Source organism: Poromitra crassiceps (genome assembly GCF_964638095.1).
Source record: "Poromitra crassiceps genome assembly, chromosome: 1".
Classification (NCBI taxonomy): Eukaryota; Metazoa; Chordata; class Actinopteri; order Beryciformes; family Melamphaidae; genus Poromitra; species Poromitra crassiceps.
Window position 1 is genome coordinate 97,253,887 of NC_139623.1, and position 25,414 is coordinate 97,279,300.

The 25,414-nt window shown below is 41.0% G+C and overlaps 1 protein-coding gene across 1 annotated transcript; it reads right to left on the reverse strand.

The window, feature by feature from the left end:
• Window positions 1-3,724: 3,724 nt before the first annotated feature.
• On the reverse strand, window positions 3,725-23,500 carry arhgap31 (Rho GTPase activating protein 31). The gene is made up of 12 exons (XM_083634269.1): window positions 23,313-23,500; window positions 15,477-15,579; window positions 14,559-14,703; window positions 12,664-12,746; window positions 11,881-11,988; window positions 11,532-11,674; window positions 11,162-11,369; window positions 10,949-11,070; window positions 10,319-10,375; window positions 9,050-9,706; window positions 7,772-7,920; window positions 3,725-6,901 (listed from the first exon to the last, which is right to left on the reverse strand). Exons 1-12 carry the CDS (start codon window positions 23,410-23,412, stop codon window positions 4,814-4,816), a joined length of 3,963 nt encoding a protein of 1,320 aa, XP_083490395.1. The 5' UTR covers window positions 23,413-23,500; the 3' UTR covers window positions 3,725-4,813.
• Window positions 23,501-25,414: the final 1,914 nt, after the last annotated feature.

Here is a 25,414-nt window from a genome sequence, read left to right on the forward strand (position 1 = left end):
CCCAACGCATGTAACTGAGTATACAGTATCACTGCTCCCCTCCTCATGGGGCCCCCCTCCAGTTTGGGGCCCCATGAAAGTAGTTGGCTTCCTTTAATCCAGCCCCACACAGCACTTTCTGAACGTTCAAAGATTCCATGACTCTGAAGAAAGTGGTTAGAGATCCTACCAACATGATTACATGAGGTACAGATTATTGTTGCTTCATTTGTCAGACAGTGCTAATTAAGGTTCCTAACATAGCCTACTGTTGAACCACCACTAATTTAGCTAGCTAAAATTAGTTTGCTTAGAATGCAAGTAACAAAAAACACTACCAGTATTCAGATTTACTGTAACTTCTGTGTCTATAGAAGGGAGGAGCAGAGAGAAATGTAGAGAAGAAGTGAGGCCATTTTACAGAACTATGTATAAACTATGGTGCAAACACTGTTCCTTCATGATGTTCCCAAGTCCTTCACTCATACAGATTCCCCCTTAAATGCATTTCCCCCCAGTTTGGTACTTTAAATTAGGCTAGTCAAAAATATTGCAGTCTGCTCTGGGATTGAACCTACCATATATACTGCCAATTGAAATTATTTGTTGATAACATCATAGAATCATTGCTTGAGTGAGTTTTGTTTTGTGTACTACATACAATAATAGTAAAAAAAAATAAGTAATTGTTCAGAATATATTAATCACAGTATTACATATCAGTATACATTATTACATAATTTAATAATTATTCTAAATAACAAAGATGTCAGTACTGTAGCTATCGTCCCACTGGCCTTAGATTAGTGCTTAGCGCCAGGCGCTGCCCATATTAGTGGCGCGCAACACGCGGCCTTAAGCATTATAACCACGCCTTTTAAGCGTACAATTATGGTGCTCATTGGAGAAGTGCAGTAAACAAATCACAATGTCCCTTTCATGTTCCATTCCACGGATCGGTCAGAAAAGCCCCAAAGCGCTCTGAGCTCCCCCCCTCCCTCTTTCATCCCCGTCTGTCTCCATATATATATTATTCCATATTATTATGCTTCTCAAACCAATCTCACTGCAGTTTAAATACAGCAAGCATGTAAATACGCTACACTATAGCAAGATCAACGTGAAAAGAATGTTCTAAACGGATGTCATGATGAGATTAGATTGGTGAAAGCTTGGGCAGAATGATATCGTTTTCTCTCGCTACCCTTTCTTCTCCCCCACTGCACAGGTAGGATGATGCAACAGCCTCTGAATGACAGGGGCTCAAAACTACGGTATAACAACTTTTTTTTTGTATCGGTCATTGTTCTATTCACCCCCCCCCCCCCCCCCCCGTTGTTATTTTTGTTCTTGCTTAAACCAAATGTTTTATGGTCACTCACGATTCTCTGGAAGACTGGTTGGCTTTAACCTGACGCTGCCAGATGGACGGTTTAGCTCCACATTGCGTTTCACTAAACTAGTCGATCTGGGAATGCAGTAACGCGACCCGCTGACGGAGGCGGGCACTTTTTCCAAGCTACTTGGCAGGTGATTGGATGACCCATCTGTCTATCACCGCTGGTGCGTGTTAACTTCAACCAATCAGATCGCCATGCCTCTGACGTCACGTTTGCGACCGGAGGAACGTGCCTGATCTCCGTGGTATTCATTGATTGAGTCCTTACCGTCCTAAAGTCGCCTTTGAAGCATGACGTTAGATTATAACGAACTAGTTGTGTGGCTTAGCCTTCCCAAATGTTGAGGGTCATTTTTTAGAATTTAATACATAGAATTGGGAACGTTACATTTGATTTCAATCAGACTGCCTGTCACTTCCGCGGCGGCAGCCATGTTGACGAGTGAAAAGAACTACAAAGACCATGTACCTACTACTTGCCCAGACGAGCCTAAGCCCGCCTAAGGCTGCCGCTGATTCGTCGAGCCGGCATGGTTCGGCCAATCATTTTAACTGCCTGTGCATGACAAGATGGATTACGTCGAGATAATCTCTTTTGATCTCGCGAGGTTATCCATCTTGCAAGCAAGGTTAGGTTGGCTTGGTTCCAGCCTTAAAACTCGTTATATAATGATTTATCTAAATGTCTACGAATGAATGCGGTACTTACTTCTGGGGCAAATGACGTCACGAAAGTCACGTGACTGTTGAGCTCTATTTCCAGATAACACCTCGGTGTAGCTTAGATTTTTGGTCCGTGTGGCCTCACCTACATAGGCAAAACCACCAGACCACTTAAGACCAGAATCTCAGAACACAGATCCAACATCCGTAACAATGACATCAGAAGCCCAGTGGCTGTTCACTTCACACAAGCTTCTCATAATGTTTCTTCTCTTAGATACTCTGGCATTGAACTTGTTAAACACCCTGTACGTGGAGGTGATATCAACTCTCTACTACTTAAAAGAGAGGCCTTTTGGATTTTCACCCTGGACACTCGAGCCCCAAAAGGGCTGAACGAAGATTTTGACTTGTGGCCATTTTTGTAGTCATTTTTGTAGTCCTTTTGTAGGTGTGCTTGTGTGTGTTAATCTCATTATGTCCACATTGTATTGAATATTGCTCTCTCTAGAGTTATCTCTGTCCTGTGTCATTTTCTTCATAGCTGTGGTATCTTCATATACCTTTTTACTACTACCACAATTTCAAAGTAGTAGAGACCAACTTGTAATAGTTACATCACACTTTCTTCTTAAATATTACATTTCATTATGATGGTTTATACCTGATAACCCTTGTTTATGTGATATTCAAGTTGTTCTGAAAACTGCCGTTATATTACTCGTCCTTTGAGACATTCAAGTTTTGATATTGCCAGTTGCTATGTGATTATTGTGTATAATGGTCGAACAAGTGCACTGTATGTCTTCTAACTCTTCTATGTATCACATGATGTGTCAGGTGACCCCTGCGAGGGTACTTAAGGGGTGTGTCCCTACACTTCATTCATGTCTGAGGAAGGGCTTTGCCCGAAACGTCACACTTTTTGTGGTCTTTGATTAAATATTTGGGAGCAGCTGCCAGTGTGCGGACTCTATTTTTTATTACTTACTTGCACTTCGGTCCTGCACCTGGTTTTAACCCTTCACTGGATGTGCGTGCCTTTTTGTACTTTTCACAAAGTTGGTCTCCCATTTACTGTCAGTGGGTGGAGCAGCTCCAGGACTTGTTTTTTAATGACATCACAGAGAGAATCTTAGCTCTCTTTTTTCTCATTGTTAGTTAGGGGTTCAAGCAGGGCTACTAACCCTTATTGTTTTTGCTCAGATTAATATTTTTTTTTCCTCATCAGCCACAATTCTGACATCACTGATGATGTCATAGATGTGACATGTCTATGACCTCTTCAGATGAGATCTCTGCGATTTAACAACTCGCGGGAATTTGGCTCAATCAGATATGACAGATATTCAAGCCTGGGGGCAATAGGCTTGAACCCCTGGTATTGCCGCTTGCGGCTATATTTTCTCCTTGCGCGCACACACACACACACACACACACACACACACACACACACACACACACACACACACACACACACACACAGTCAAATATATATGTGTGTACGTGTACGTACACACACACACACACACACACACACACACACACACACACACACACACACACACACACACACACACACACACACACACACACATATATATACACAACTGCCAGTAAAAGAACAAGGAATAACAGAAAGTAAAATATACACATGAATTAAGAGTCTTTTGGTGTGTAAATACTATTAGTTTAGTTTCTAATATAATGAAAACAAAAAGGGGAAATTCCTTTTTAAATATTAGTGGAAACCATCACATCATGATCATCACAGAGCCAATACATACGGTATATTGTATGGAAAGAGTCATGTTTACTTCATATAATATGCAAGTTATTAAGAGAATAAATAAACACAACTTCAGAAATATATTTACTGCAAACTATGTCATGAAATTCACATATTTCTAATATGAGACTTTGGTGACCTTTATTCTTATAGAAAAAGTCTGTATCACTAACAGAAAAAAATAAACACTGCTATTTCTTTCTTCATATCAGATTTTTTTCTTAGTCTTTGTACTTCCTGCACTCTGAGTCCTGAGTGAATATTTATGTCAAGAAGTCACACAAGATTAATTTGACTTGCTATGTACTTTGGCTGTTAGGTGATTAGGTGTTAGCTAATTTCAAATGCTGCTACATGATGTCATAACATCTATAACACAGTGTTTGTAAATGCAATCTGACACACATGGAAACATGAAGTAGGACAAACAAAGTAAATTGTCAGTTACATAAATTATTTAAGCAAGCAGTTGCTCCCCGAAGTATGTAAATATAATCTCTGGCAAGTTGTAATGTGACAAAGACTTCTTGCTGTCATTAATACTATTTGTCACCATTTTCAATATAAGGCTCTGCTGCCGCTTGTGTTTGGCCAAAGGTGCACCTTATGCTTCAAGTGCCATTTTACAAACACATGCTTAAGCAGATCGGGAGTCCACACCTGTAGCACCACATAAGCAACAGGGAATACTTTGATTTCACAGATGACTTGGGCATGAAACTCAAATTTGACTAAATGTTCATCACTGTTAACTCCCCTTTGAAAAGTTTGATCTCAGTCATGCATTTTAGAATTTTCAACAAGACTGGAAAGGGTTAAGGACTTGGAAATATGTCATGTCTGCCTCAAAGCTTTCTTAAACACTCAATTTGATCAAATAGAGTGTTAACTGATTCTTCATTTGTCAAGGAATGCAAGAAATACATCAAACTAAATCTATTATGTATGTCTATGTATTTACAAGTGTCCAATCTTAGGGCCAGTCACTCAATCTGTCTGTGGCTTCTGCTGTCGAATATCATTGATCTTCTCTGTGGTTGGTAGAAGCAGCTGGTGGACGTCTCTAGCCTCTGTCCGCTTTTTGGAATAGTCATTTTGTTTTGAAGAGTTATCCCCTCTGGGCTCCTGAAGTTCTCCGCCATCTCTTTTGAAAACACATGAATAGCGGGTGTGTCAGTCAGACTCTTGATGGGAGAAAGGAGTAGCTTGCCATCATCTCCTGATGTTGGGTAGTCCATGATGGGAAAAGGGGGGCTTAGCAGAATGAGGCTCTGCGGCCTCTGCCTGTTTCTGAAGGACGGTCTCTGTAAGACGTTACCTCTGTTAGGTCTTGGGCAGTCAAGATTAGCGTGTCTCCTCGTTATCACTGGGAGTTCTGGGGTGGCCGTGGTCTTCACGCACTCAGCAGATTTTTCTACGCTTGGCTGTCTTTGGTGTTTTGGGGCAGGCTCCTTATTCTCTAGCTCCTCTTTTAGGTCTGTAATTGTCTGAGGAGGTACAGTGTTGGTTTTCTCCACATTCATTTTAGGGTATTCCTTTTCTTGTTCCTTTACTACATCAAAATCTTTCTCATGTCTGGAGTGAGGTATCTGACTGTACTGCACCTTCGGAGGTATGACTGGCACCGCTTTGGCCTGGCATGTCTTTATCATGAATGCTGTTCGGACCGACGACACGCTGACCGGTGCCGAGTTTCGCCGTAGAGGGGCCTGCCGGTCGTTCAGAAACAAGTCCAGCTCCGAGGGCAGTCCATTGTTTGCAGTCCCAGATGGGGTCAGCAATCCTCTCTGGCAGGAGGAAAACTCAGAGGAGTTCCGGTTTTGTTGATTAGAAATGTCTCTGATGCATCGATGCCCTAAATCCAAATTAAGTGAATATGGCCTGTGTTTAGAGAAGCAGTTTTCCTCTCTTCGCTCTGAAGGAGCTGTTTCGTGAGACATCTGTCTGTAAAACCTCTGAGATGACAATGTAGTCTTCTGTTTTGTCGTGCTGCATTTGGCCGTGTGAGGTTGCGTTGCATTAGTGCTGGCCATGCTGATTCTTGTAGGTAGCGGCTGCAAGTAGGTCCCTTGAGTTTCTGGTTTCCCACTGGAAGTCTGAGGAATGTTTCCCGAGAAGTGTTCAGTACTCTTAATGAGAGATGATTTATCAGACTGTTTGCCATTGTTAAATGAAGGAGATGACGGGTTGCCCTCCGAGTTCAAGGTTTCACCTTGGGAGCAGGAAGGCGGGAGTGGCAGTTGGTCAAACAAGTCTTTTAGGTCAGGTGAGTGCAGAGGACTGGTAACCCACTGTTTACTGGAGCTAAGATCGTCCCAAGGCTCCACCCAGTCCAACTCTTCTGAGACTCCTCCATATCCGTCTTCGTCATCAAGGTGTGGTAGCGCCAAGGTGTTGGGTCTGTCATCCAAACATGTCGATAGCCTCTGAACACCTTCCAGCTCAAGACTCATGTTTTTCTTTGCACCATCACGGGAGAGCTTTTTTTCGCCTTGTTTCTCTGACCCCTTGTAGTTTTTACTTGCAATTGACAAGCCTGTGTCTGCTGGAGCATCTCCTGACTGTAAAGGTTTCATAACGTGGTGTTGTTGTGCCAGATCTAAACAGGTGTCCATGGAGGGAACTTGCCAGTGTTTGTTATCAACAGCTTTATCTGTGTTTGGGGGGTTCATTTCTGGAGCGATTTGATGCAGTTTGCCCTCTTTTTCATCAATCACATCAGCAGGGTGGGGATTTTGTGTGTTTCCCCCGGAAATTAAATCAAAGTTTTTGTGAATTGAAAATTGAATGTCTGACTCTGAGGGTTGTTTCTTTGCAGTGTTTGATCCAGTGGCAACAACATGATCACTCAAAGGGCTATTTGAAGCCTGATCTCTACATAGCAAATATAGACTTGGAGAGCTGCTACTTCTTTTTGACCGGACATTTGTCTTTAGCTTAATATCCTCGGAAGTGGAGCAGAAAACAGGCTTAAATGTCTCATCCAGTAAGTCAATCTCAGGTTCAGTTATTTTCAGTTCTTGGTGGAGGTCAGACCACAGCTCATTCCCAATAGGGCAAGAACTCTTGTCCTGAAACAAAAACAAACAAACATAAAACATGAACAAAATGGTTTCACCATTTAAGTTGAAATACAAACTACTGTATGGTCAATACTATGGTCAATATAGTGTAACATATTGACCATCTAATATGGAGTAACGTATTAGTGTAACATCTCTATTACACTCAAATATAAATGTGTCAACTGTTTAGTCTTTCTTTTGCAACGCACAACACTAAAAAGCTATGCAGATTTGAATAGGGTGGCAGCACACTTAGTTGAATTACAGAAATAAATTAAATCTGTTTCAAATTAATAGGCATCTTTGTGCTTTGGTTCAAGTCAAAATGATCTGAGGTCTATTCACAGCTTTCTGGCCCTAGCCAAAATTTGGTCAAATAATAGAAAATAAGTCTTTAAATGGGTCAGAAAGAGCAATGGCATGCTTCTGTTGAATTTTTTTCCATGCAAGGGAGGAATGTTGGGCTTTAGAATATAATGCTGATATTTTTTCCCCCTCTGTAGTTGGGTTTCCATCCACCTGTTTTTATGTGAATTTTCAATTTACGAATAAAAAAACTGATTGCAAACGCTGCAAAATGCGGGGGGGAAAACTAAAAAAAAAAAAAAAAAAATCATGCTTGGGGGAGGTGGAAAAGTTGGCCATATTGATGAATGGTAATGCGATAAATGCAGTGGAAACAGATTAAGCTAATCTTCCATCGTCCGTAGTAATGAGGGTTTCCAACTTCCAATCATGGAAGTTGGAAACCTTCATTAGTGTTTTGCTTGCACCTGTGTTTAACCTGCCTTTTCGACACAAAACGGCCCCTGTGAAAAGGGTCTATTCTGGTTTAATAGCAACACTACTAATAAAATTCAGCAGTAAATTATTTACCAATTGCTTGGCTATGGGCTGGTTATGCATTTGTTTCCCAGGAGATGGTGCTGTATCTTCGTCTTCGCTTGCATTTGCAAAGGAAGGCTGTTCCAGTTCAGAAATGTCCATCCCTCCTTGACCCTCTTGCACCGCTTCACCACTCGAAGCTAAGGGGAAAACTGACATTGTAATGATTTTGCATACAGTACATTATATTGCACATAACACAGAAGCCTGTTTCACAGGAATATGTAACATAACATGCTTTTTCTTTTTTCTCTTTTTTCTCCCATTTTCTCCCCAATAGAGTACCACAGGGATGACGTATTTTTGTAGGCTTAACCAGAAATCGCTGCTATCAAACCTTCCCATGGCACACCAACATTCTCCAACAACTGCCAACAAGAATGTTGGCAGTTGTTGGAATATGTTTGATTGGTGTGCCATGGGCTTAACACAAACAAACATGGTTAGAGAAAGTTCATACGCTAAACCACAGTTAGGAAGACGTAGACTGGTGCTCAACAGTTGAGGAACCACAGTAGCATCAGAAGGAGAATACTGGAGCACTCAGGTCGTCTTCAGAAGACCAAGTGTCGAAACGTCAGTGTTTGATCTGTACCTTATAATAAACCATCTAAAGATGACCTGAGTGCTCCAGTATTCTCCTTCTGATACAAACAAACAAGGATTGAACATGTCGAATTTGACCAAACATCTTCAAACAAGGACAGACAGCCATGGCACACCAAACAAACATCTGTGTTTGTCCGTGTTTGTTGGAGAATGTTTGATTCGTGTGCTATGGGCTTTAGGGGGACAAGACTATGGGATTTTAGAATGGGTATTTGGGTTAAATGCATCAAATAAGGTCCGTGGTTAACAAAAGTTTATGGGAGTGGTTTGTGTTCAGCAGGATAATCTTCACAGATGAGGACCACTTATGACTTATGAAACGTTTTCTGAAAATCACATAAAAAATGCATTTACGCTTCAAAAGTCATAAAAGTGTGAAGATTATCCTGCTGAACACAAATTACCACTCCCATAAACTTGTGTTAACCACATACCTTATTTCATGCATTTAACCGAAAACCCCATTCTAAAACCCCACTCACTTTTCCCAGAAGATGTAGGTGATGTAGATGTGGTAGATGACGTAGATGATGTAGATGTGGTAGATGTAGGTGATGTAGATGTGGTAGATGTAGTGAGTGCTTTTACCTCTAGCCTACACTACCCAGATGCCCCAACAACCTGCTTTTTCAAATGTAGTCAAAGAACATGATGCCCTACCCTCTGGCACAACTCTACAGGTTGTCTCCTCTGCATTCTTCTTCTCCTCTCTGTCCTGATTTTCCATTTCCAGTTGGGGCAAAGCGCTGCTCTTCCCACTGGTGTGGCTCTGCTCTGAAAGTAGCGCCTCTTTGCAGGGTTTCAGAGCCGGTGCAGCTGGCTTTTCCTTCACATGGCCCCTGCAGGGGGTGCTGTTGGAACTGATAACTGCTGAGACGCGCAGCGGTACGGACACAGCAAAGGGCTCAGATATGTTGACGGCTTTGCGTTGGTGCCTAGGTGACGATTCGAGCGGGAAGAAGCTCCCTGGGAAGGACGGCCTCGACGAGCTGTTGTGGGATGAGCCTGAGTATAACATTCTCCTGTTTTTAGGTGAGGTGGGCTTGTAGCCACTGGGGTCGTCGCCTTTGAACACCTTCAGCTGTTCTGGAAGTGTTTTTGGAGGAGGCGCTGAGGCCCCTGTCAGCCCCCCCTGATTCATGCTAGGGCTCCGGCCACCTGTTGCCCCGCCAGCTTTCTTCCCTTTAAAGTCCCAGTTCTGGTCCTGTTCACTCAGGTCATAAAGCGAGTCAGATCCCAGTGTTCTGCACTTTTTGTCTGCAACACAAATGCTACTGCTTCCACTGGCTGGACTGCTGTTTCCTGTTCTGTCATCATCTGTGGGTCAAAACATAACATAAGTGGCAAATTATATTATATCAGATAAAAGAAGAAGAAAATCTCACTGAGAGCATTGAAAGTGATTGCTATTGCTACTACCGAACATTCTAACTAGGCAGAAGCAAAGTTAGAATGCTGATGGTTTGTAAGAATGGCACTATAACATCATCATCATCATCATCATCAGTATATAAATGGGAGCTAGGGCTCTGTCTGTCTGTCTGTTTCTCTGTCCCACTGTGACGTCATAAATCCCGCTGTGACATCATCAGTGATGTCATAAATCCCAATGTGACATCATCAGTGATGTCATAAATCCCTCATAAATCCCACTGATGAAATCCCACTGTGAAATCATCAGTGATGTCATAAATCTGACTGTTACATCATCAGTGATGTCATAAATCTGACATCATCAGTGATGCTGGTCTCATTGGCCACACAGCAGCCGAGTTGCGGGCTGCGAATGCGAGCTGCAGGCAGGGCCAGCTCGGCGAGCTGCAGGGCCAGCGCAGCTCGGCGAGCTGCAGTAGCGCCGAGATCCCTAGTTGTTTATAACATCTGTGTTTAATTGCCATACAATTTAAAATGTCTGACTTGTAGCCCGACCTGTTGGTAGGGAGCACAAGGACTCCATGCTCCTGGCTGGCCGAAGAGCTGCCTTTTCTGTGAAAGGAAAAAAAACATAACACACTTCCAGGAGAAAAGCGTTTCCATCATTGCTTATTCTGTTATTTTTGTTTCTGTTTTTGTTTTCAAAACTTTAAAGGGGACACAGCTAAGATTTACTTGATATCCGTATGGTCTAGGGTAGTCCAATATCTGTGAAGATGAAAAACTATTTCTCAAAGCCAGAAAACAAAGATGCGTTAACGCACAGTGATTTTCTGGAGCCCAGAACGATCAATTCTGAACCAGAAACCTTGTGTCCCATGAGAAGCCATTGGCTCTCCCAGTCACCTTTGCCATCTTTTCCTTTTTGTCCTCTTATGAGGATCTCTGATCTCTGCTGTCTGGCTTTAGGATAAAGCTGTTCACGTTCTGTCCTGGACCACAGGAGTAACATTTATAGCCTGTTTAAAACCATCCGGAACCGTGAACGCACATTCTGTTGTGTTTCGTGGAAACGCAGAAGGAAACAGAATGTGAGCAGATGGTTTACCAGGCTAGTACATTTAGTGCTGTTTAAACTTGTATGGTACAGCAGTACAACGTTTTATTATGTTGGAGACGTTTTACCTTTACCCGGTCCTCTTATGAACACACTGCCGTTCCGGCTCAGCTTCCCCTTAGAGTCTGGAGCAGACTTTCCCAGGTTGAAGATAGACTTCCACTTCTTTGATTTTCCAGAAAACTTTCTCCTAACAGATAAAAAGACATTGGATGAACTTCAAGAATGTTGCTGTGTTGACACATGTTAGTAATGATCAACTGAATCGAAAGCCATCTTACTTGCTATCTGATATGTCTATGACAGTGTGGTAGAGCGTAGCAGTGCTAGTATCAGGCAGACTGTTCTCTCGCTGACGTTCTCTGCGCACTGGGTGGTTTGGACCCAGGGAGCGTGCTTGGGCTTCTTCCAGGCTCATCAGTTTCATCGGCCCACACTGGCCACCAATAGGGAGTGTTGCATACTTCTCCCCACACACCAAATTTGGTCCTGGAAATGGATAATTGGTCATTTTTTAAACCATTTCATAACGCATACAGAACATAGAAGTAAATACATTTATACAATTCTAAGAAGTAATTCAGCAAACAATATAGGGCAATACATCTCTCATAAGTTCTTTATATTTATGAATAATAGTTAATAGGGTACCTTCTTTGGGTTTGATTTGCACAGAATCATGGTTGAAGATCTCCTCTGTGTGATTCAGAATAAACTCAACCACTGACTGTTGTATCCGCACCTCCTGGAAAGCCATATCTCCATTACAGGATGCAACTTCAATATCTTTAGATCTGCAAGTAAACACAACAGACAAAGTTCTTGAAATGCTTCAAATCTCTGCAAAAAGTTTGCTTGTTTGAAATAATTGAATGAAAACACACAGGTGTTATACAGGTCATACTGTAGGGTATAGTGTCTCTCACATTGACCCTCGATACAAGACTGACTTGAGACTCATGTGTTAGTGGCCAGGGCAAAAGAGTCGAATGTTACTCACCTCAACAGGTTTGGAGCCCACACTAGGGCCAGGTTACGTGTATGCATGTTAGTCTGGGTGCTTAAGGTGGCAAGGTGGGCCAAGTGCTTGGTAAGGTACTCCAGAGTTCTGTGGACGATAAGCACATCTTATTACATTTATTACAACGTTATTAGTCAAACTTAACCAAGAGTGTTATCCACAAATGTATACATTATTTATACATGTATTTTCTTATTTTTGTATTTACTTTTTATTTAAGTTTCCATTATTTTGCAGAACATAACATTCCCTGACATAGGACCTTTTACATAAAATAATACAAAACAGAAAAAAAGGGGGGTACAGGTGAGAAATAGATCTTTGGGGAGGACATTTACGAAAGAGCGGGATTATTTACAGAGGAATTTAATAATCTTTGTTCAGGTTCCAGGTATAATGTAACACAAGCCCATCTTTGTATGAAAGTATCAATTGCAAACTTGCAGTCATTCGCTCCATTGTAGGAACACTTTTCACTCTCTGCACCCATTGACTTATGGTTGGTGGTTTTTCATCCTTCCAGTTCACCTTTATCATCTTCCTGGCAATCAATAACAATCTTCTTAATATATACCTCTCATCTGTGCTATAGAATCCTTTGGGTATAGCTCCTAACAAAATCACATTCCATCTGGCAGGACATCCACTTCTAAAATCTTGTCAATTTCTTCTCTAACATTTTTTCCAGAACCCTTGGGCAGTCCCAAAGGATATGTGTGTGGATTTATACATTTATTAGGATGGTAAAGGGCTGAAGTTCACCTGAAGTGAGGGAGAGGCAATTCTTTGATGACACTCTGAATGTGTAAGAGTTTCTCATGATTCCCCTGGACAGAGACCGCTGCCTGTATGTGAAATAGATAGATGTACATGTCAAAAGAATCCACACTGGAAAAAAAGGCTCCTGTTTCAAGCACTTGTTGAATCTGTACCGTGATGACTCCGTGGTCTTATGGACTTTCGTTCCCACGGCTACTTTCCAGTGCCGACCCGTAACATTGAGCAGGAATTGAATGCCCAATTTGTGGTCTGTGTATTTCACTTGAAATTGTACGAGATGAGGATCTTTGCGGTGATGATGTCCCAGTTATCTGTAATGACTGCATAGTATACATCACCAGAGACTCTAACATCACATTCCCATTATCAGTGAAGGGGATCAATGCACTGATGAGGCTACGAACCCACTGCATTGTCTGAGAGGAATACTTCCTCCCTTCTGGTGAGCATGAGTTGGATATCAACGCCGCCTTGACTAGACCTTGACTAGACCTTGCCTCACATGAAGTGAATGTGAAGGTCAAACAGCTGTGTGTGACATGTGACATCAAGCACACAGCACATCTCAAACTGTCAAGGATGCTCAATTTCTTGATGACAGAAGTATTGACTTGGCATTTGCTAATAATAATAATAATAATGACCTCATCAGAAATGTTAAACAAGGATGGCGCCGCAGTTACATAAAAGCTTCCATTGAGGATGGGATAAACAAAGGAGCCCGGCCCCATTTCATTACTCATTTGAACATTCCCTCCTCGACTTCCCCTTGGCACTTCCCATCGGGGGGTGGGGGTGGGGGGGGGGGGGGGTGATCCCTGCTGCTGCCATCCACTGCCCCGTTACAGGGCTGTTCCATTACTCGAGTAAGTCAACTGACCTTTCTGTGATCGACCCTTTGAGGGCCGGGGAGAGTCAACAACTCTACTTTTGTACTGTATTTTGCCCAGAATGCACTGTGATTGTTTGTACTTTCCTGTCCATGAACCAACATGTCAGACCAAGCAATATATAAGGATAAGAATAAACTACAAATATTTGGAGATTTAAAATGTATTCATGAAATTAACTCATCTGGGCAATTGTATTAGTCGTTGCTCTGTGTAATTATTACTAGGTCTTATAGACTTGTACTTTTTCCCTTTACTTCTGTCTCACTTCAAAGTCGCTTTCACATCTGCCGTTTATCTGTGTGCTGCTAATGTAGAGATCATATCAGTCCAGTTTCAGCCTCCCTCCACGGGCTGCCTGTTATATCAGTCCAGTTTCAGCCTCCCTCCACGGGCTGCCTGTTATATCAGTCCAGTTTCAGCCTCCCTCCATGGGCTGCCTGTTAGTTTTACAATCATGATTTGGCCCCAAGCTACATCGGCAACCTTTGAACTCCCTGTGAGTCAGACTGCACCCTGAGGTCCTCTGTTCCACAGTCTAGACTCAAGACCAATAGATACGGAGACCAATAGATACTGAGCATTCTTCATTAGGGCAGCTACACGTGCCTCTGGTTTTAATTAATTCATTTGTACTGCTGTAATACTTTGATGAAGAGTGATATATACAGCTAAATGTACGTATGTACAATACTCTGGCATTTTGAAAATGAATCACATTGTGCTATAAGCATGCAGTGCTTCTCAAGTCAAATGCTCACAGTTCAATTTGTTATCTAGCAAGCCTGGTGGTCTAACATCATGACTATATTCTCCACAGACGAGACGAAGGCATCTGTTCAATTAGGGAGCCAGAGAGCTGAGATCACATTCAAATCAAATGCTGATCAATTGTGACATGCATTTAGTCGATACATGAACGTATTCAGTTGTGGGGAAAGAGATCTCTCGTTAGCGCATGTGTAAATGCAATGTGAATTTACTCACAGTGAATTTGCTATAGAGCTCGTATGTGAGCAGGGGGTTGGGAAGCTCCCTGAAGTACAGCTTACATAAGGAACCCACACAGTGGATGTCCTGGAGGTACACTTCCTTTGTAAGGTCAGGGCACGCCTCAGAGCAAAATTCCTGCCTGTACATAGGTACACACACACACACACACACACACACACACACACACACACACACACACACACACACACACACACACACACACACACACACACACACACACACACACACACACACACACACACACACAGGGAGAGTTAGAGTTAGAGTTAGCTGAATGCTTTGATTGTTTAACACTCCTACTCGCTGCTTGTTGCTGTACGTGGCTTGTTGGGTTGAAATGCATCCAGCTGACCAATGTTTTTATACCAAAAAAGCAAAGACACCAAACATTTTCAGTGCCAAACTGAGAAAAATATGATGTAAATCGAACATAGCAGTTCTGTGCCGTTGGCATGGATGAAGCCTATAAATTGGACTATCAAAACATGTTAGACATGGATTAGCAAAATACTGCATAGTAAAGGAGGATTTACACTGAACTGAACCAGCAAAAAGGTCAGATTAGTGATTGGTCAGTGGCAGTGTAGGAGAATGAGTATGGCAGTGATAATCACCACGGGGGCAAAGAGTATAAATGCTGATTACGGTAGTCCAAGATTGGAAGAATTCCTATATTTTGATACCAAATCATGAATTGACCAAATCTCACATCTAATAATGTCTAATATTTTCTATGATTCTACAAGGTTTTTTTGATGTATTACTAAATGACTACACTATTTCCAGCCGAGTCATGCTTTAACCTTGCCAACTGTGAGAAATCAAATTATTTGAAAAGCATTACTGTGCAAGAATCAACATGGTGCTCGGAGCATTCATTTGCATAAATACCTGAGGCGCTGGATATTTGAGGTGACCCCCGACAGCCTGTATATCCCATCCACAACGCCATGCTTCTCAATAAACTCTGCACACTTCTTCAGAACCTGAGGAACTGAACACATTCATGTGTTAGTCTTTTCTGTAAACACATACAGTAGCATCCATATACATCTCTGATACTACATGTTAGAGACTAGTACCAAATACATATCTGATACTACATGTTAGAGACTAGTACCAAATACATCTCTGATACTACATGTTAGAGACTAGTACCAAATACATCTCTGATACTACATGTTAGAGACTAGTACCAAATACATCTCTGATACTACATGTTAGAGACTAGTACCAAATACATATCTGATACTACATGTTAGAGACTAGTACCAAATACATCTCTGATACTACATGTTAGAGACTAGTACCAAATACATCTCTGATACGACATGTTAGAGACTAGTGCCAAATACATATCTGATACTACATGTTAGAGACTAGTACCAAATACATATCTGATACTACATGTTAGAGACTAGTACCAAATACATCTCTGATACTACATGTTAGAGACTAGTACCAAATACATATCTGATACTACATGTTAGAGACTAGTACCAAATACATCTCTGATACTACATGTTAGAGACTAGTACCAAATACATATCTGATACTACATGTTAGAGACTAGTACCAAATACATATCTGATACTACATGTTAGAGACTAGTACCAAATACATCTCTGATACAACATGTTAGAGACTAGTACCACATCTCTGATACTACATGTTAGAGACTAGTACCAAATACATTTCTGATACGACATGTTAGAGACTAGTACCAAATACATCTCTGATACTACATGTTAGAGACTAGTACCAAATACATATCTGATACTACATGTTAGAGACTAGTACCAAATACATCTCTGATACAACATGTTAGAGACTAGTACCAAATACATCTCTGATACAACATGTTAGAGACTAGTACCAAATACATCTCTGATACAACATGTTAGAGACTAGTACCAAATACATCTCTGATACTACATGTTAGAGACTAGTACCAAATACATCTCTGATACAACATGTTAGAGACTAGTACCAAATACATCTCTGATACAACATGTTAGAGACTAGTACCAACATCTTGACACTGGAATACATAACAAGGGCTGATTTCATCAGTGAAAGCAAGTACATTTAAATGTGGTCCATGATGCCGTCTGTTTCGGTCTTCATACGATGGATACACACAGAATTGGACTACATGCTGATTCTAACAATCTTAAAATGTCTCGAGCAGATTAAAGAGAAGGAAAGTATTTCAAAGCAAAATGTAAAAATGGTAGTGTTGCACATAATGTTTGCTTAAACATGCTATAGTATAGGGCATGCTCTACTGTTCCTCTGCTTTCTATTCCTTGGGGCAGCTGATTGTAGACAAGGTGGACATTGACAGGAAGTTAAAAATGGTTTGTTTGTTTCAGAGGAAGGTTGACACACCCAGTCCTTGTAGCTGGTAATACTTGCGACATTTCCTCTAATAGAAACAGGCTTTTGAAATGTTACCACTGACCTACACGCCAGCTTTCTAAGCTATAGTAAGCCTACATTATCTTCAGGTAAACAACCTTTTACTGTCATACTGTTTAAAAGTCAAAAGGAGAATTAACGCGGATTTCCAATATGTGTTAATCACATGTTCAATCAGTTTGACCACAACTTCACTGCAATGCTAATCATGAAGACAAGGAGAGTGCAAAAGTGATACACATTCGATTTGAAGCAGGAGTAAAACTTGATTCTTCCTTTGAATTTGTTACTGTGCTTGAATGCATACACATATATAGAGCAATATCACACTGGCTTTCGAAAAACTGTAAAGCAGAGAGGCTTTTCAGAATGTGATTGAGGTAGATTTGAGATGTTGTTTTGCTTGTTTTAAACACAAACATATATACATATCTCAAATCTCAGTTTAAGTGACTTTATAGTGCCTTTTAGTATGGAATTAAGAAGTAATGAGTAACAATGAGATGCATCACTCAGCCATCTTTCATCTAACATGTATTAAACAAAAATAATAAGTAAACAAACCATTTAACATCCTTAAGAGTGTTTCAAACATGTAGTGCTGCTTTGCATTTCTAAAACCTTTTTGCCTGTATGAATGAAAGTTTGTTTTCATTATGGATGTGTCCCAATGATTGATTATTCTATTGAAAGCTCCACAGTCACCTTTCAAATAGCCTCTTCTATTTTTCTCGTTTTCAACGTGCCCCCATGTCTCACGCTGCTAAATACAGATTGAACTACAAACAGAACTGAGCAAATCAAATTAATTCCTCACAAAATGAAATTATATTTTGTTAATGGTTTATTTGGCTGTAATTATTACAGACACCAATAATCTGCAATGGCTTACATTCTCATGCATGAGGCTTAATTGGACTTTTTAGTGACATGCCTGTGGTCAAATGCTGGATAATGAACAACACTGGAGCCACCATTTACCTCTCAGTATTTAGTGGGTTTCTGCATGCTAATCTAGAACTTTGATGCATTGCTTCTGATTCTCGAAGGTATGTTGTCATAGGTGTTAAGGCTGGCTTTACACAGTGAAACTTTCACGCAACTAGTTGCAGGTTGCAAATTGCATGAAACATTTTCATGCAACTTGATATTTACACAAAGCAATTAAAAACCTCATGCAACATGGTCGTTTGTTTAACTAAAACAAGCTAGCTTGATTGGTAATTGTCAGGATCGGAGTTAGACGTGTGGATCTATTCGCGGGTAGTTGATGAAGCTGGGGTGTTGTGGAACTTGATGGCTGGGGCTGCACAGTTCGAGGTTTGGGAACGGTCGCAGAGATTGCCGAAGTTGCTGGTTGCAGGAGTTGCAGGTTGCAGACGTTGCAGAGATTGGTATGATCCTTGATCTTGATGTGAATTTAGATTATGAATCACTCGCCAAGACCTGCAGGAGCAGGCCCTTATAGACCCGAATATGACATCACCTGTGTTATGACATCACATGTGTTATGACATCACCAGCGAGGCCATCGGAAGGCATGATTGAGACACTTGGTGGAGACACAGGTGGATCACAGGTGGATCATGACATCATCAGTGATCGATGACATCATAGTAGGAATGACGACGTCAACGTAGGAATGGTGACGTCATCCTAACAGTACCCTCCCCTCAACGGGCGTCACCCGGCGCCCGATCAGCCGCAAGGAAATCCCGAATGAGCGCAGCGTCAAGGATGAACCGGCGCGGAGTCTTGGCGAGTGATTCATACTGTCAGGATCGGAGTTAGACGTGTGGATCTATTCGCGGGTAGTTGATGAAGCTGGGGTGTTTCATCTGTCATGTTGTTTTTCCTATTCTCTCTCTCACTACAGTAGATTATACTGTATCAAGTGGGGAGTGCGATAACTTGATGCCATAACTTGCATCTTTGTATCTTATTTTGTATCGGGGCGGCTGTAGCTCAGGAGGTAGAGCGGGTCGTCCAGTAATCGCCTTGGATAAAAGAGGTCGGTGGTTCGATTTCCCCCTCCTCCAGTATGCATGTTGAAGTGTCCTTGGGCAAGATACTGAACCCCAAATTGCTCCTGATGGTGTGCCAGCACCCTGCGTGGTAGCCTGCCGCCATCGGTGTATGAATGGGTAAATGTACTGATTGTAAAGCGCTTTGGATAAAGGCGCTGTATAAATGCAGGCCATTTACCATTTGTATCGTTTTTAGCTGGATAATATCGATTTGGACATGTTGTATCGGGTTTTCTTCTGCCACTGGCTGGCTACTTTCTTTCTCCCAGAAAATAGGAAGAGAGCCATCAGTGCATCAGTTGCATGAAAATAGTTTCACAAAGTTGAGAGTTTTGCAACTGTTGCAGCTGAGTTTCAGACAAGTTTCAAGTGTGTTGCAGAGGGCTTTTGCAAATCATTTGCAACTTAGTTTCACCTCACTTCCAACCAACTTAAGTTGTGTGAAGGTTTCACCATGTAAAGCCAGCCTAACTGTCATTTTAGGACATGAAATTAAATCAATGGCTGATGTGTGGTAAAGAGAATTTCTTGACACAGAGGGTGAAAGTTAAGTTTCTGGCTGCTGCTGGAGTCTTAAAATATTCAGTTTTCCATTTCAGCAGCCTGTGCCCATGGCTGGTTCCCCTTTAGCCTTGATTGTTACAGTTAAATGACATAAGCTAACATATTTTTTTATGTTGCATGAATCACCTTTAAAGCTTTGGTGGCCAGATTCACAAAACCTTCTTAGGAAAACAAATCTTAAGAACAAATTGAAAAATAAATTTGAGAACTCCCCCCCCACCCCCCGAGAGTAAAGCCATGAACTAATTTATAACACCTAATTTAAAGATAACCATCTCCTTGTCTCAAAATGGTTGGAGTGAAAATCTTAGCTTAATATTAATTTAAAAATACATTTTAAACAATTAAGTAGGTAATTGTACTTTATGTACAGTATCTTACCTTTTAAATTCAACATTATATGTAAGCTTGACTTGTCACTATATATATATATATATATATATATAGGTATATATATATATATATATATATATATATAGGTGTATGTCTCATATCTCATGAAATTATGCCTTTAGCCAAAAGGCAGTAACCACCAATGCCTTTTTTACACATTTCCCACACTAAGCTTCTTATTCAAGTAAACTATAAATATAGCTACCCTACGCCCCACCCCCCACCCAAATGATTTCTAGATGGAACCATGAGTTGCAGCTAAGGAGGAAAATCCCCCTTTTATACGCATTGGTTGCTAGGAAGGCCAAATATATATATAGAGAGCCAAAGTGGAACGTCACTTCCTGCTTCAGCACTGTAACAGAGATTTTCATCCGCCATTTATTTTCCCATAGACATTTCGTAAAATGCTTATAAGAATTGTTTTACTTGTTCAAACCAAACGGTTGAAAATTTAGAAACAGGAGAGACCACACAACATTTCACTCGGACCAAAACGTAAAGATTGCGGATTTAAAGAAAATATTTTTTGATGTAGTTTTTTATTTTTTTTGGTCAGAGTGACATGTTCTATGGTCTCTCCCGATTCTAAATATAGCTGAACTGTTTGGTTTGACGAAGTAAAACTATTTTTATATGCATTTTATTAAATGCCTATGGGAAAACAAATGGCGGATAAAAAATCTCTGGTACAGTGCTGAAGCAGGAAGTAGGCGGTCACTTTGCCTCTCTATTGCACATAAGACTCAAGAGAAAGTGTGAGGTAACTTCTTATGATCTATTTTAAGAGAAATTCCAGCATGCTTGTGTGAGGCTATCTGCTGTCTTTTGTAGTTTCTAGCTTCTGTGTCATCTTAAGGCTAAATTATGCCTGAAAAATGCTTAAAATACGGTAGTTGTACAAGGACATGAAGATACAAATGTAAACTTTCAGAGTTATGTGACCACGATTGGCTTTGCATTTCATTGTGAAAGAGAAAGTTGAGAGCTTCATGTATGTTTGTCTACGTCCAGAGTAGACATCCGATTTTGAAATTAGCAGGGCACAACAAGAATATCCAGTATTTCACAGAACAGCATCATTTATTGAGCCCTCTTAATTGATTAGTAATAGCCTATTAGGGATATCCTTGAAGAGGTTAATATATGATGCGTTTATATAGATATTCTCACAAGAATATCAAACCAGGTGCTGTAGTATAGTGAGTGTGTTAGTGATACTAATATTCCTATGAGATGAGACAGCATTATAATCACCTTATTGGGACACATTGTATAATTTATGGCTGCATATAAAGTCCCTCATCAGTACTAGGAGATTGAGGGGGAAGTGTGTGACTGGGCATTAATGCCTCAGTCAGTACAGGTGAAAAAAGAACAATATAAATTCAATATAATTGCTTTGTGTACCACATCACAGTGTAACAATATTGGACTTCAGCAAGGGTTGCAGGTAGCTACTATGACTGGAACAAATATGGTAGCTACTAGCACTGGAACAAATATGGTAGCTACTAGCACTGGAGCAGTGCACATGGCAAGGTGGAGCTACATGGGAAGGATGTGGGTAGGTATCAGGTCGACTTTTGTACCCGGCTCATAGATTCAGACCAGAAACATTTCAAAGTGGTTTTCGATCATCACTGCAACTAAACTTAACACCCAGTTAAGCTGTTCATGTTAGTTTGTCAGCATGTTAAATGTTAAGACAAAGGCTTTGAGTACCAACTCAAAACTATAAGCAATTAGTTACTTAACAAACCTTCCATCTGTGTACTGCCCTACTACAAATGTAAACAACAACAACAACAACAGTAAATATTTTTTGTTTGTCAAAGGTTAAACATCATGACTCAAGTTTATATTTCATTTGAACACAAATCCGGCTCATAGGTGCTACCAAAAATATTATAATATTATCAATTTCTGTACCAAGGACACATTTGTCACGACAGGATATGACAACTAGGTCATCTTTTTGTCTTGCTCTTATTTAGTTACTGCCTTAAAGGAACACTCCGCCCATTTTCAACCAGCTTTGTATCATTAGAACATCAGTAGTATATCAGAAAACTGTAAACTGTTTTGAAGTCTGTCATTTAATTTGACAGTTATTGAGTGTTAAAGTGTGGACCAGTGACATCACTGGTCCACACTAACTCAAATTAATAACTCATTAACTCAAATCAACTCTCTATAACTGTCAAACATTCTGTCATTCATCTAGTTTGACAGTTATTGAGAGTTGATTTGAGTTAATGAGTTATTAATTTGAGTTAGTGTGGACCAGTGATGTCACTGGTCCACACTTTAACACTCAATAACTGTCAAATTAAATGACAGACTTCAAAACCGTTTACAGTTTTCTGATATACTACTGATGTTCTAATGATACAAAGCTGGTTGAAAATGGGCGGAGTGTTCCTTTAAGCTTTGTAGAGCAGTATGCTTGTCTTGACAGTCCGGCCCTAATGGTTTCAAAACAATATGTCTGCTGGACATCCAAGTTAGCCTGGTATTAGCGTATGCATAGCCACTATCCAAACTCTTTCTTTTCCTGCTCTGGATGCTCCGCCTCGCAGAGTGTACATGGCCGCTCCACAAGCCTTCCTTAAAGTGATCTCAACCGCTATTCAGATGGCCAAGTTGACTCAGCACGTGCTACACTTCTGTTCACTCTCTTTTTCTGGCACATCATCTTGCTGCCAAAACAATTACTGAGCAGCTATTCTTGTAGGAAAGAAAAAAGTATAAGAACAGAAGAAAGAAAATGAGTAAGAATATAGACAAATAAAGAATAAACACCTCTGCTCTGTAAGGTTACAGAAAACCTGACCATCGACTCGATGATCAAGCCTTTTTCTTTTGCTCATTAGTGTCTAATTATTTTCCCTCAGCACCGCCCAGTCCTTTGTTAGACACAAAACTAGTCACAGGCTCTATAGTGACTGGAGGAAATTGACCCAAAAAGAGAGCCACACCCTAAGTCACAAATCCCCATTTGATATAGTCAGTGAGTGAATGAATTGCTTTTCTAAATGTAAAACAGATGTACACCATCAATTCATAGGTGATGTAATACTGGGATAAAGCATTCTATTTGCTGTGTAAAAACACTTTTTCTCTGTTCTCTCCCTTTTTCACCATATATGCTTATAAGCTAAATAATGAGAAGCTATATCATAATCTGGAAAATGAAAAATAACAATCAGTTTTCATCACAAATGCTACACCGTTATGTATGTGAGCCAAGGCAGTGACAGTGTGTAGTTTGATGATGCCGGCTTTTAACCGACAAAGAAAGCAAGATAAAAAGTTTTACCATCTTGTCCTGAACTCTGAAGATGTTCTATCAGGTCACAGCCAAACACATTTTCACTTCCTTTCTTTTTGGTCTTCTGCTTCGTCCCTTTGTTCTTCATGTGGCTCCAGTTAGTAGTCCAGATGATTAAAACAAACAAATCGTTGAGAGCCCAGCGATCGATCCATATGACCCCGAGGAAGGCTTAGTTTGAGGGTCAGAAAGCAGCCACAAAATAGAAACCCCAGCAAACAGCTCCCAAAAGACACATCCGCTCACATCTTGACTAACCACACTGTTGGAGGCTGAGAGCAGAAATGACGTCACCTTTTAAGCTTCCTTTTTAGAATGGCAAGATAGATCAAGTGATGGTCATTGGTCAAAGAAAAGTCACCGGCTGTTGTAATAGCTGGGAAGTGGAGTGGCGATGGCAGTCCGCTGCTTTATCTCAAGTATTTGCAGCAACAGCATTCAAATTGGTTGGTTTCCTGTTGTTTTTTTTTACCCCCAGCCAGTCTCCCTGCGCCGTGTTATCTCCTCCTCTTTTCCTCCATTCCACACAGGCTCTCTTTTCACTGGCTTCTCCTTAGCCGAGGACACACACACATGCATCAAGTGTGGCACGTTCTCCCAGGAACACCATCTTTTCCCTTGCAATTTCCCCTCGAGTTTCTCCAATATGCTATGTTTAGACAGCCAGGGAGTCGTGGCAGTGGTGTGGCAAGGAGGTTTTGAAATGTTGAGACTGTGTCAAGGGGAGGGAAGAGAAGTGAGGGGAGGAGAACAGCTGACTTCTGTTTCTCCACTGGTGAAGGAATCTCCACTGGTGAAGGAATCACTGACCTCCTTTATGCCCTTTTTTTTTTTTTGGCCAAGCTCAGTGCTGACGGGAAGACAGGCCGCTCTCTGCCTTCCTGAATGCTCCCAAAGTACACAACTTCCTGTCCAAAGAGCCTGGTCCTGAATGCTCCCAAAGTACACAACTTCCTGTCCAAAGAGCCCGGTCTGGAAAACAAAAACAGCCTGGCTCAGAAGGAAGAGGGAAGTGGGAGGTGACTGCAGTGAGGGCCTGAAGGGCACAGATGGGAAATGGGGGAAGATGGGGGCTGGGGTGAGGAGGTGGACGACACATGGTTCTCGTTACTAACTACTGCTATGCAGATTAATCTTTTGTCGTTCAAACCGGACTGCAACTTGATAGCAAACATTCCCTTATTGATGGCATTAACACTGAAAACCAGGGGCAGAATCTCACTGATGTTTACATTCATTTTGTGAAGTGATTCATGTTTTCTGGCAGTATTCCAAGATGTATTTCTGTTGCTTTCTGTCATAAAAGTTGAGTTCTTGAGAGTAAATGTAATCATACTGTGATTGATGATCAAACCTAAATGGACTGCAATAGTTTTATGATATAGCGTGCTTCATATTTGTGGCCATAATTGACTTGTATAATAAATTAATGTGAACCTTGTTTATATCTTAAAACCCAAGATCCATAAATTGAGGTTTATGTACAGTTTACGTTGACATTTTGACATTGTGAAACTCAACTTCCATTTAAAGGCCTAATCTGTAATTGCAGTTTGGATGTCTGTGTTGAAACAATGTCACTGGCTTTGTATAGTGATTGATTGGATTGAAGATATTTTCGCACTTCTTGACACACAAGAGGCAGAAATGCAACGGAGGTGTCTACTGGCATGTCAGGGCAACTTTACTTGTCAGCTCCGCACTTGGTTTGGCTTTGGAGCAACTAGAAAACCAAAATGACTTTTGTCATAATGTTTCTGGAACTGCAGAGATCAGAGAGTCATCTTTGTAAGTCATTTTGCCTCAGGATGCCACAGTAACAGCAAACTAATGTTGTCATTCAGCTAGTAGCATACAATGGTTCAAACAATATAGGCTATACTCTTGCTGGCCTCATACGTGTTCTCCAAATATAAGAACTATGGAACATCTTTTATATCACTATAAAGAAAACATGATGCAACGTTACCCAAAATATGAGAATGTAGCTGGTTACCCATCATGGGGTCTCACGGACCGAGTTTCAAGAATGAAGACCCAGTCACATCACCATATCACCCCATATCCTCAATAGCCAATCAGCCCATGAC

Coding starts and splice junctions, on each gene's coding strand:
- arhgap31 (XM_083634269.1), bottom strand. CDS start 23,412: ATGAAGAACAAAGGGACGAAGCAGAAGACCAAAAAGAAAGGAAGTGAA. Junction 15,580..23,312: donor TCAGAGTTCAGGACAAGATG/GTAAAACTTTTT, acceptor GAATGTGTTCAG/TTCCTCAGGTTCTGAAGAAG. Junction 10,376..10,948: donor CATAAGAGGACCGGGTAAAG/GTAAAACGTCTC, acceptor TTCCTTTCACAG/AAAAGGCAGCTCTTCGGCCA.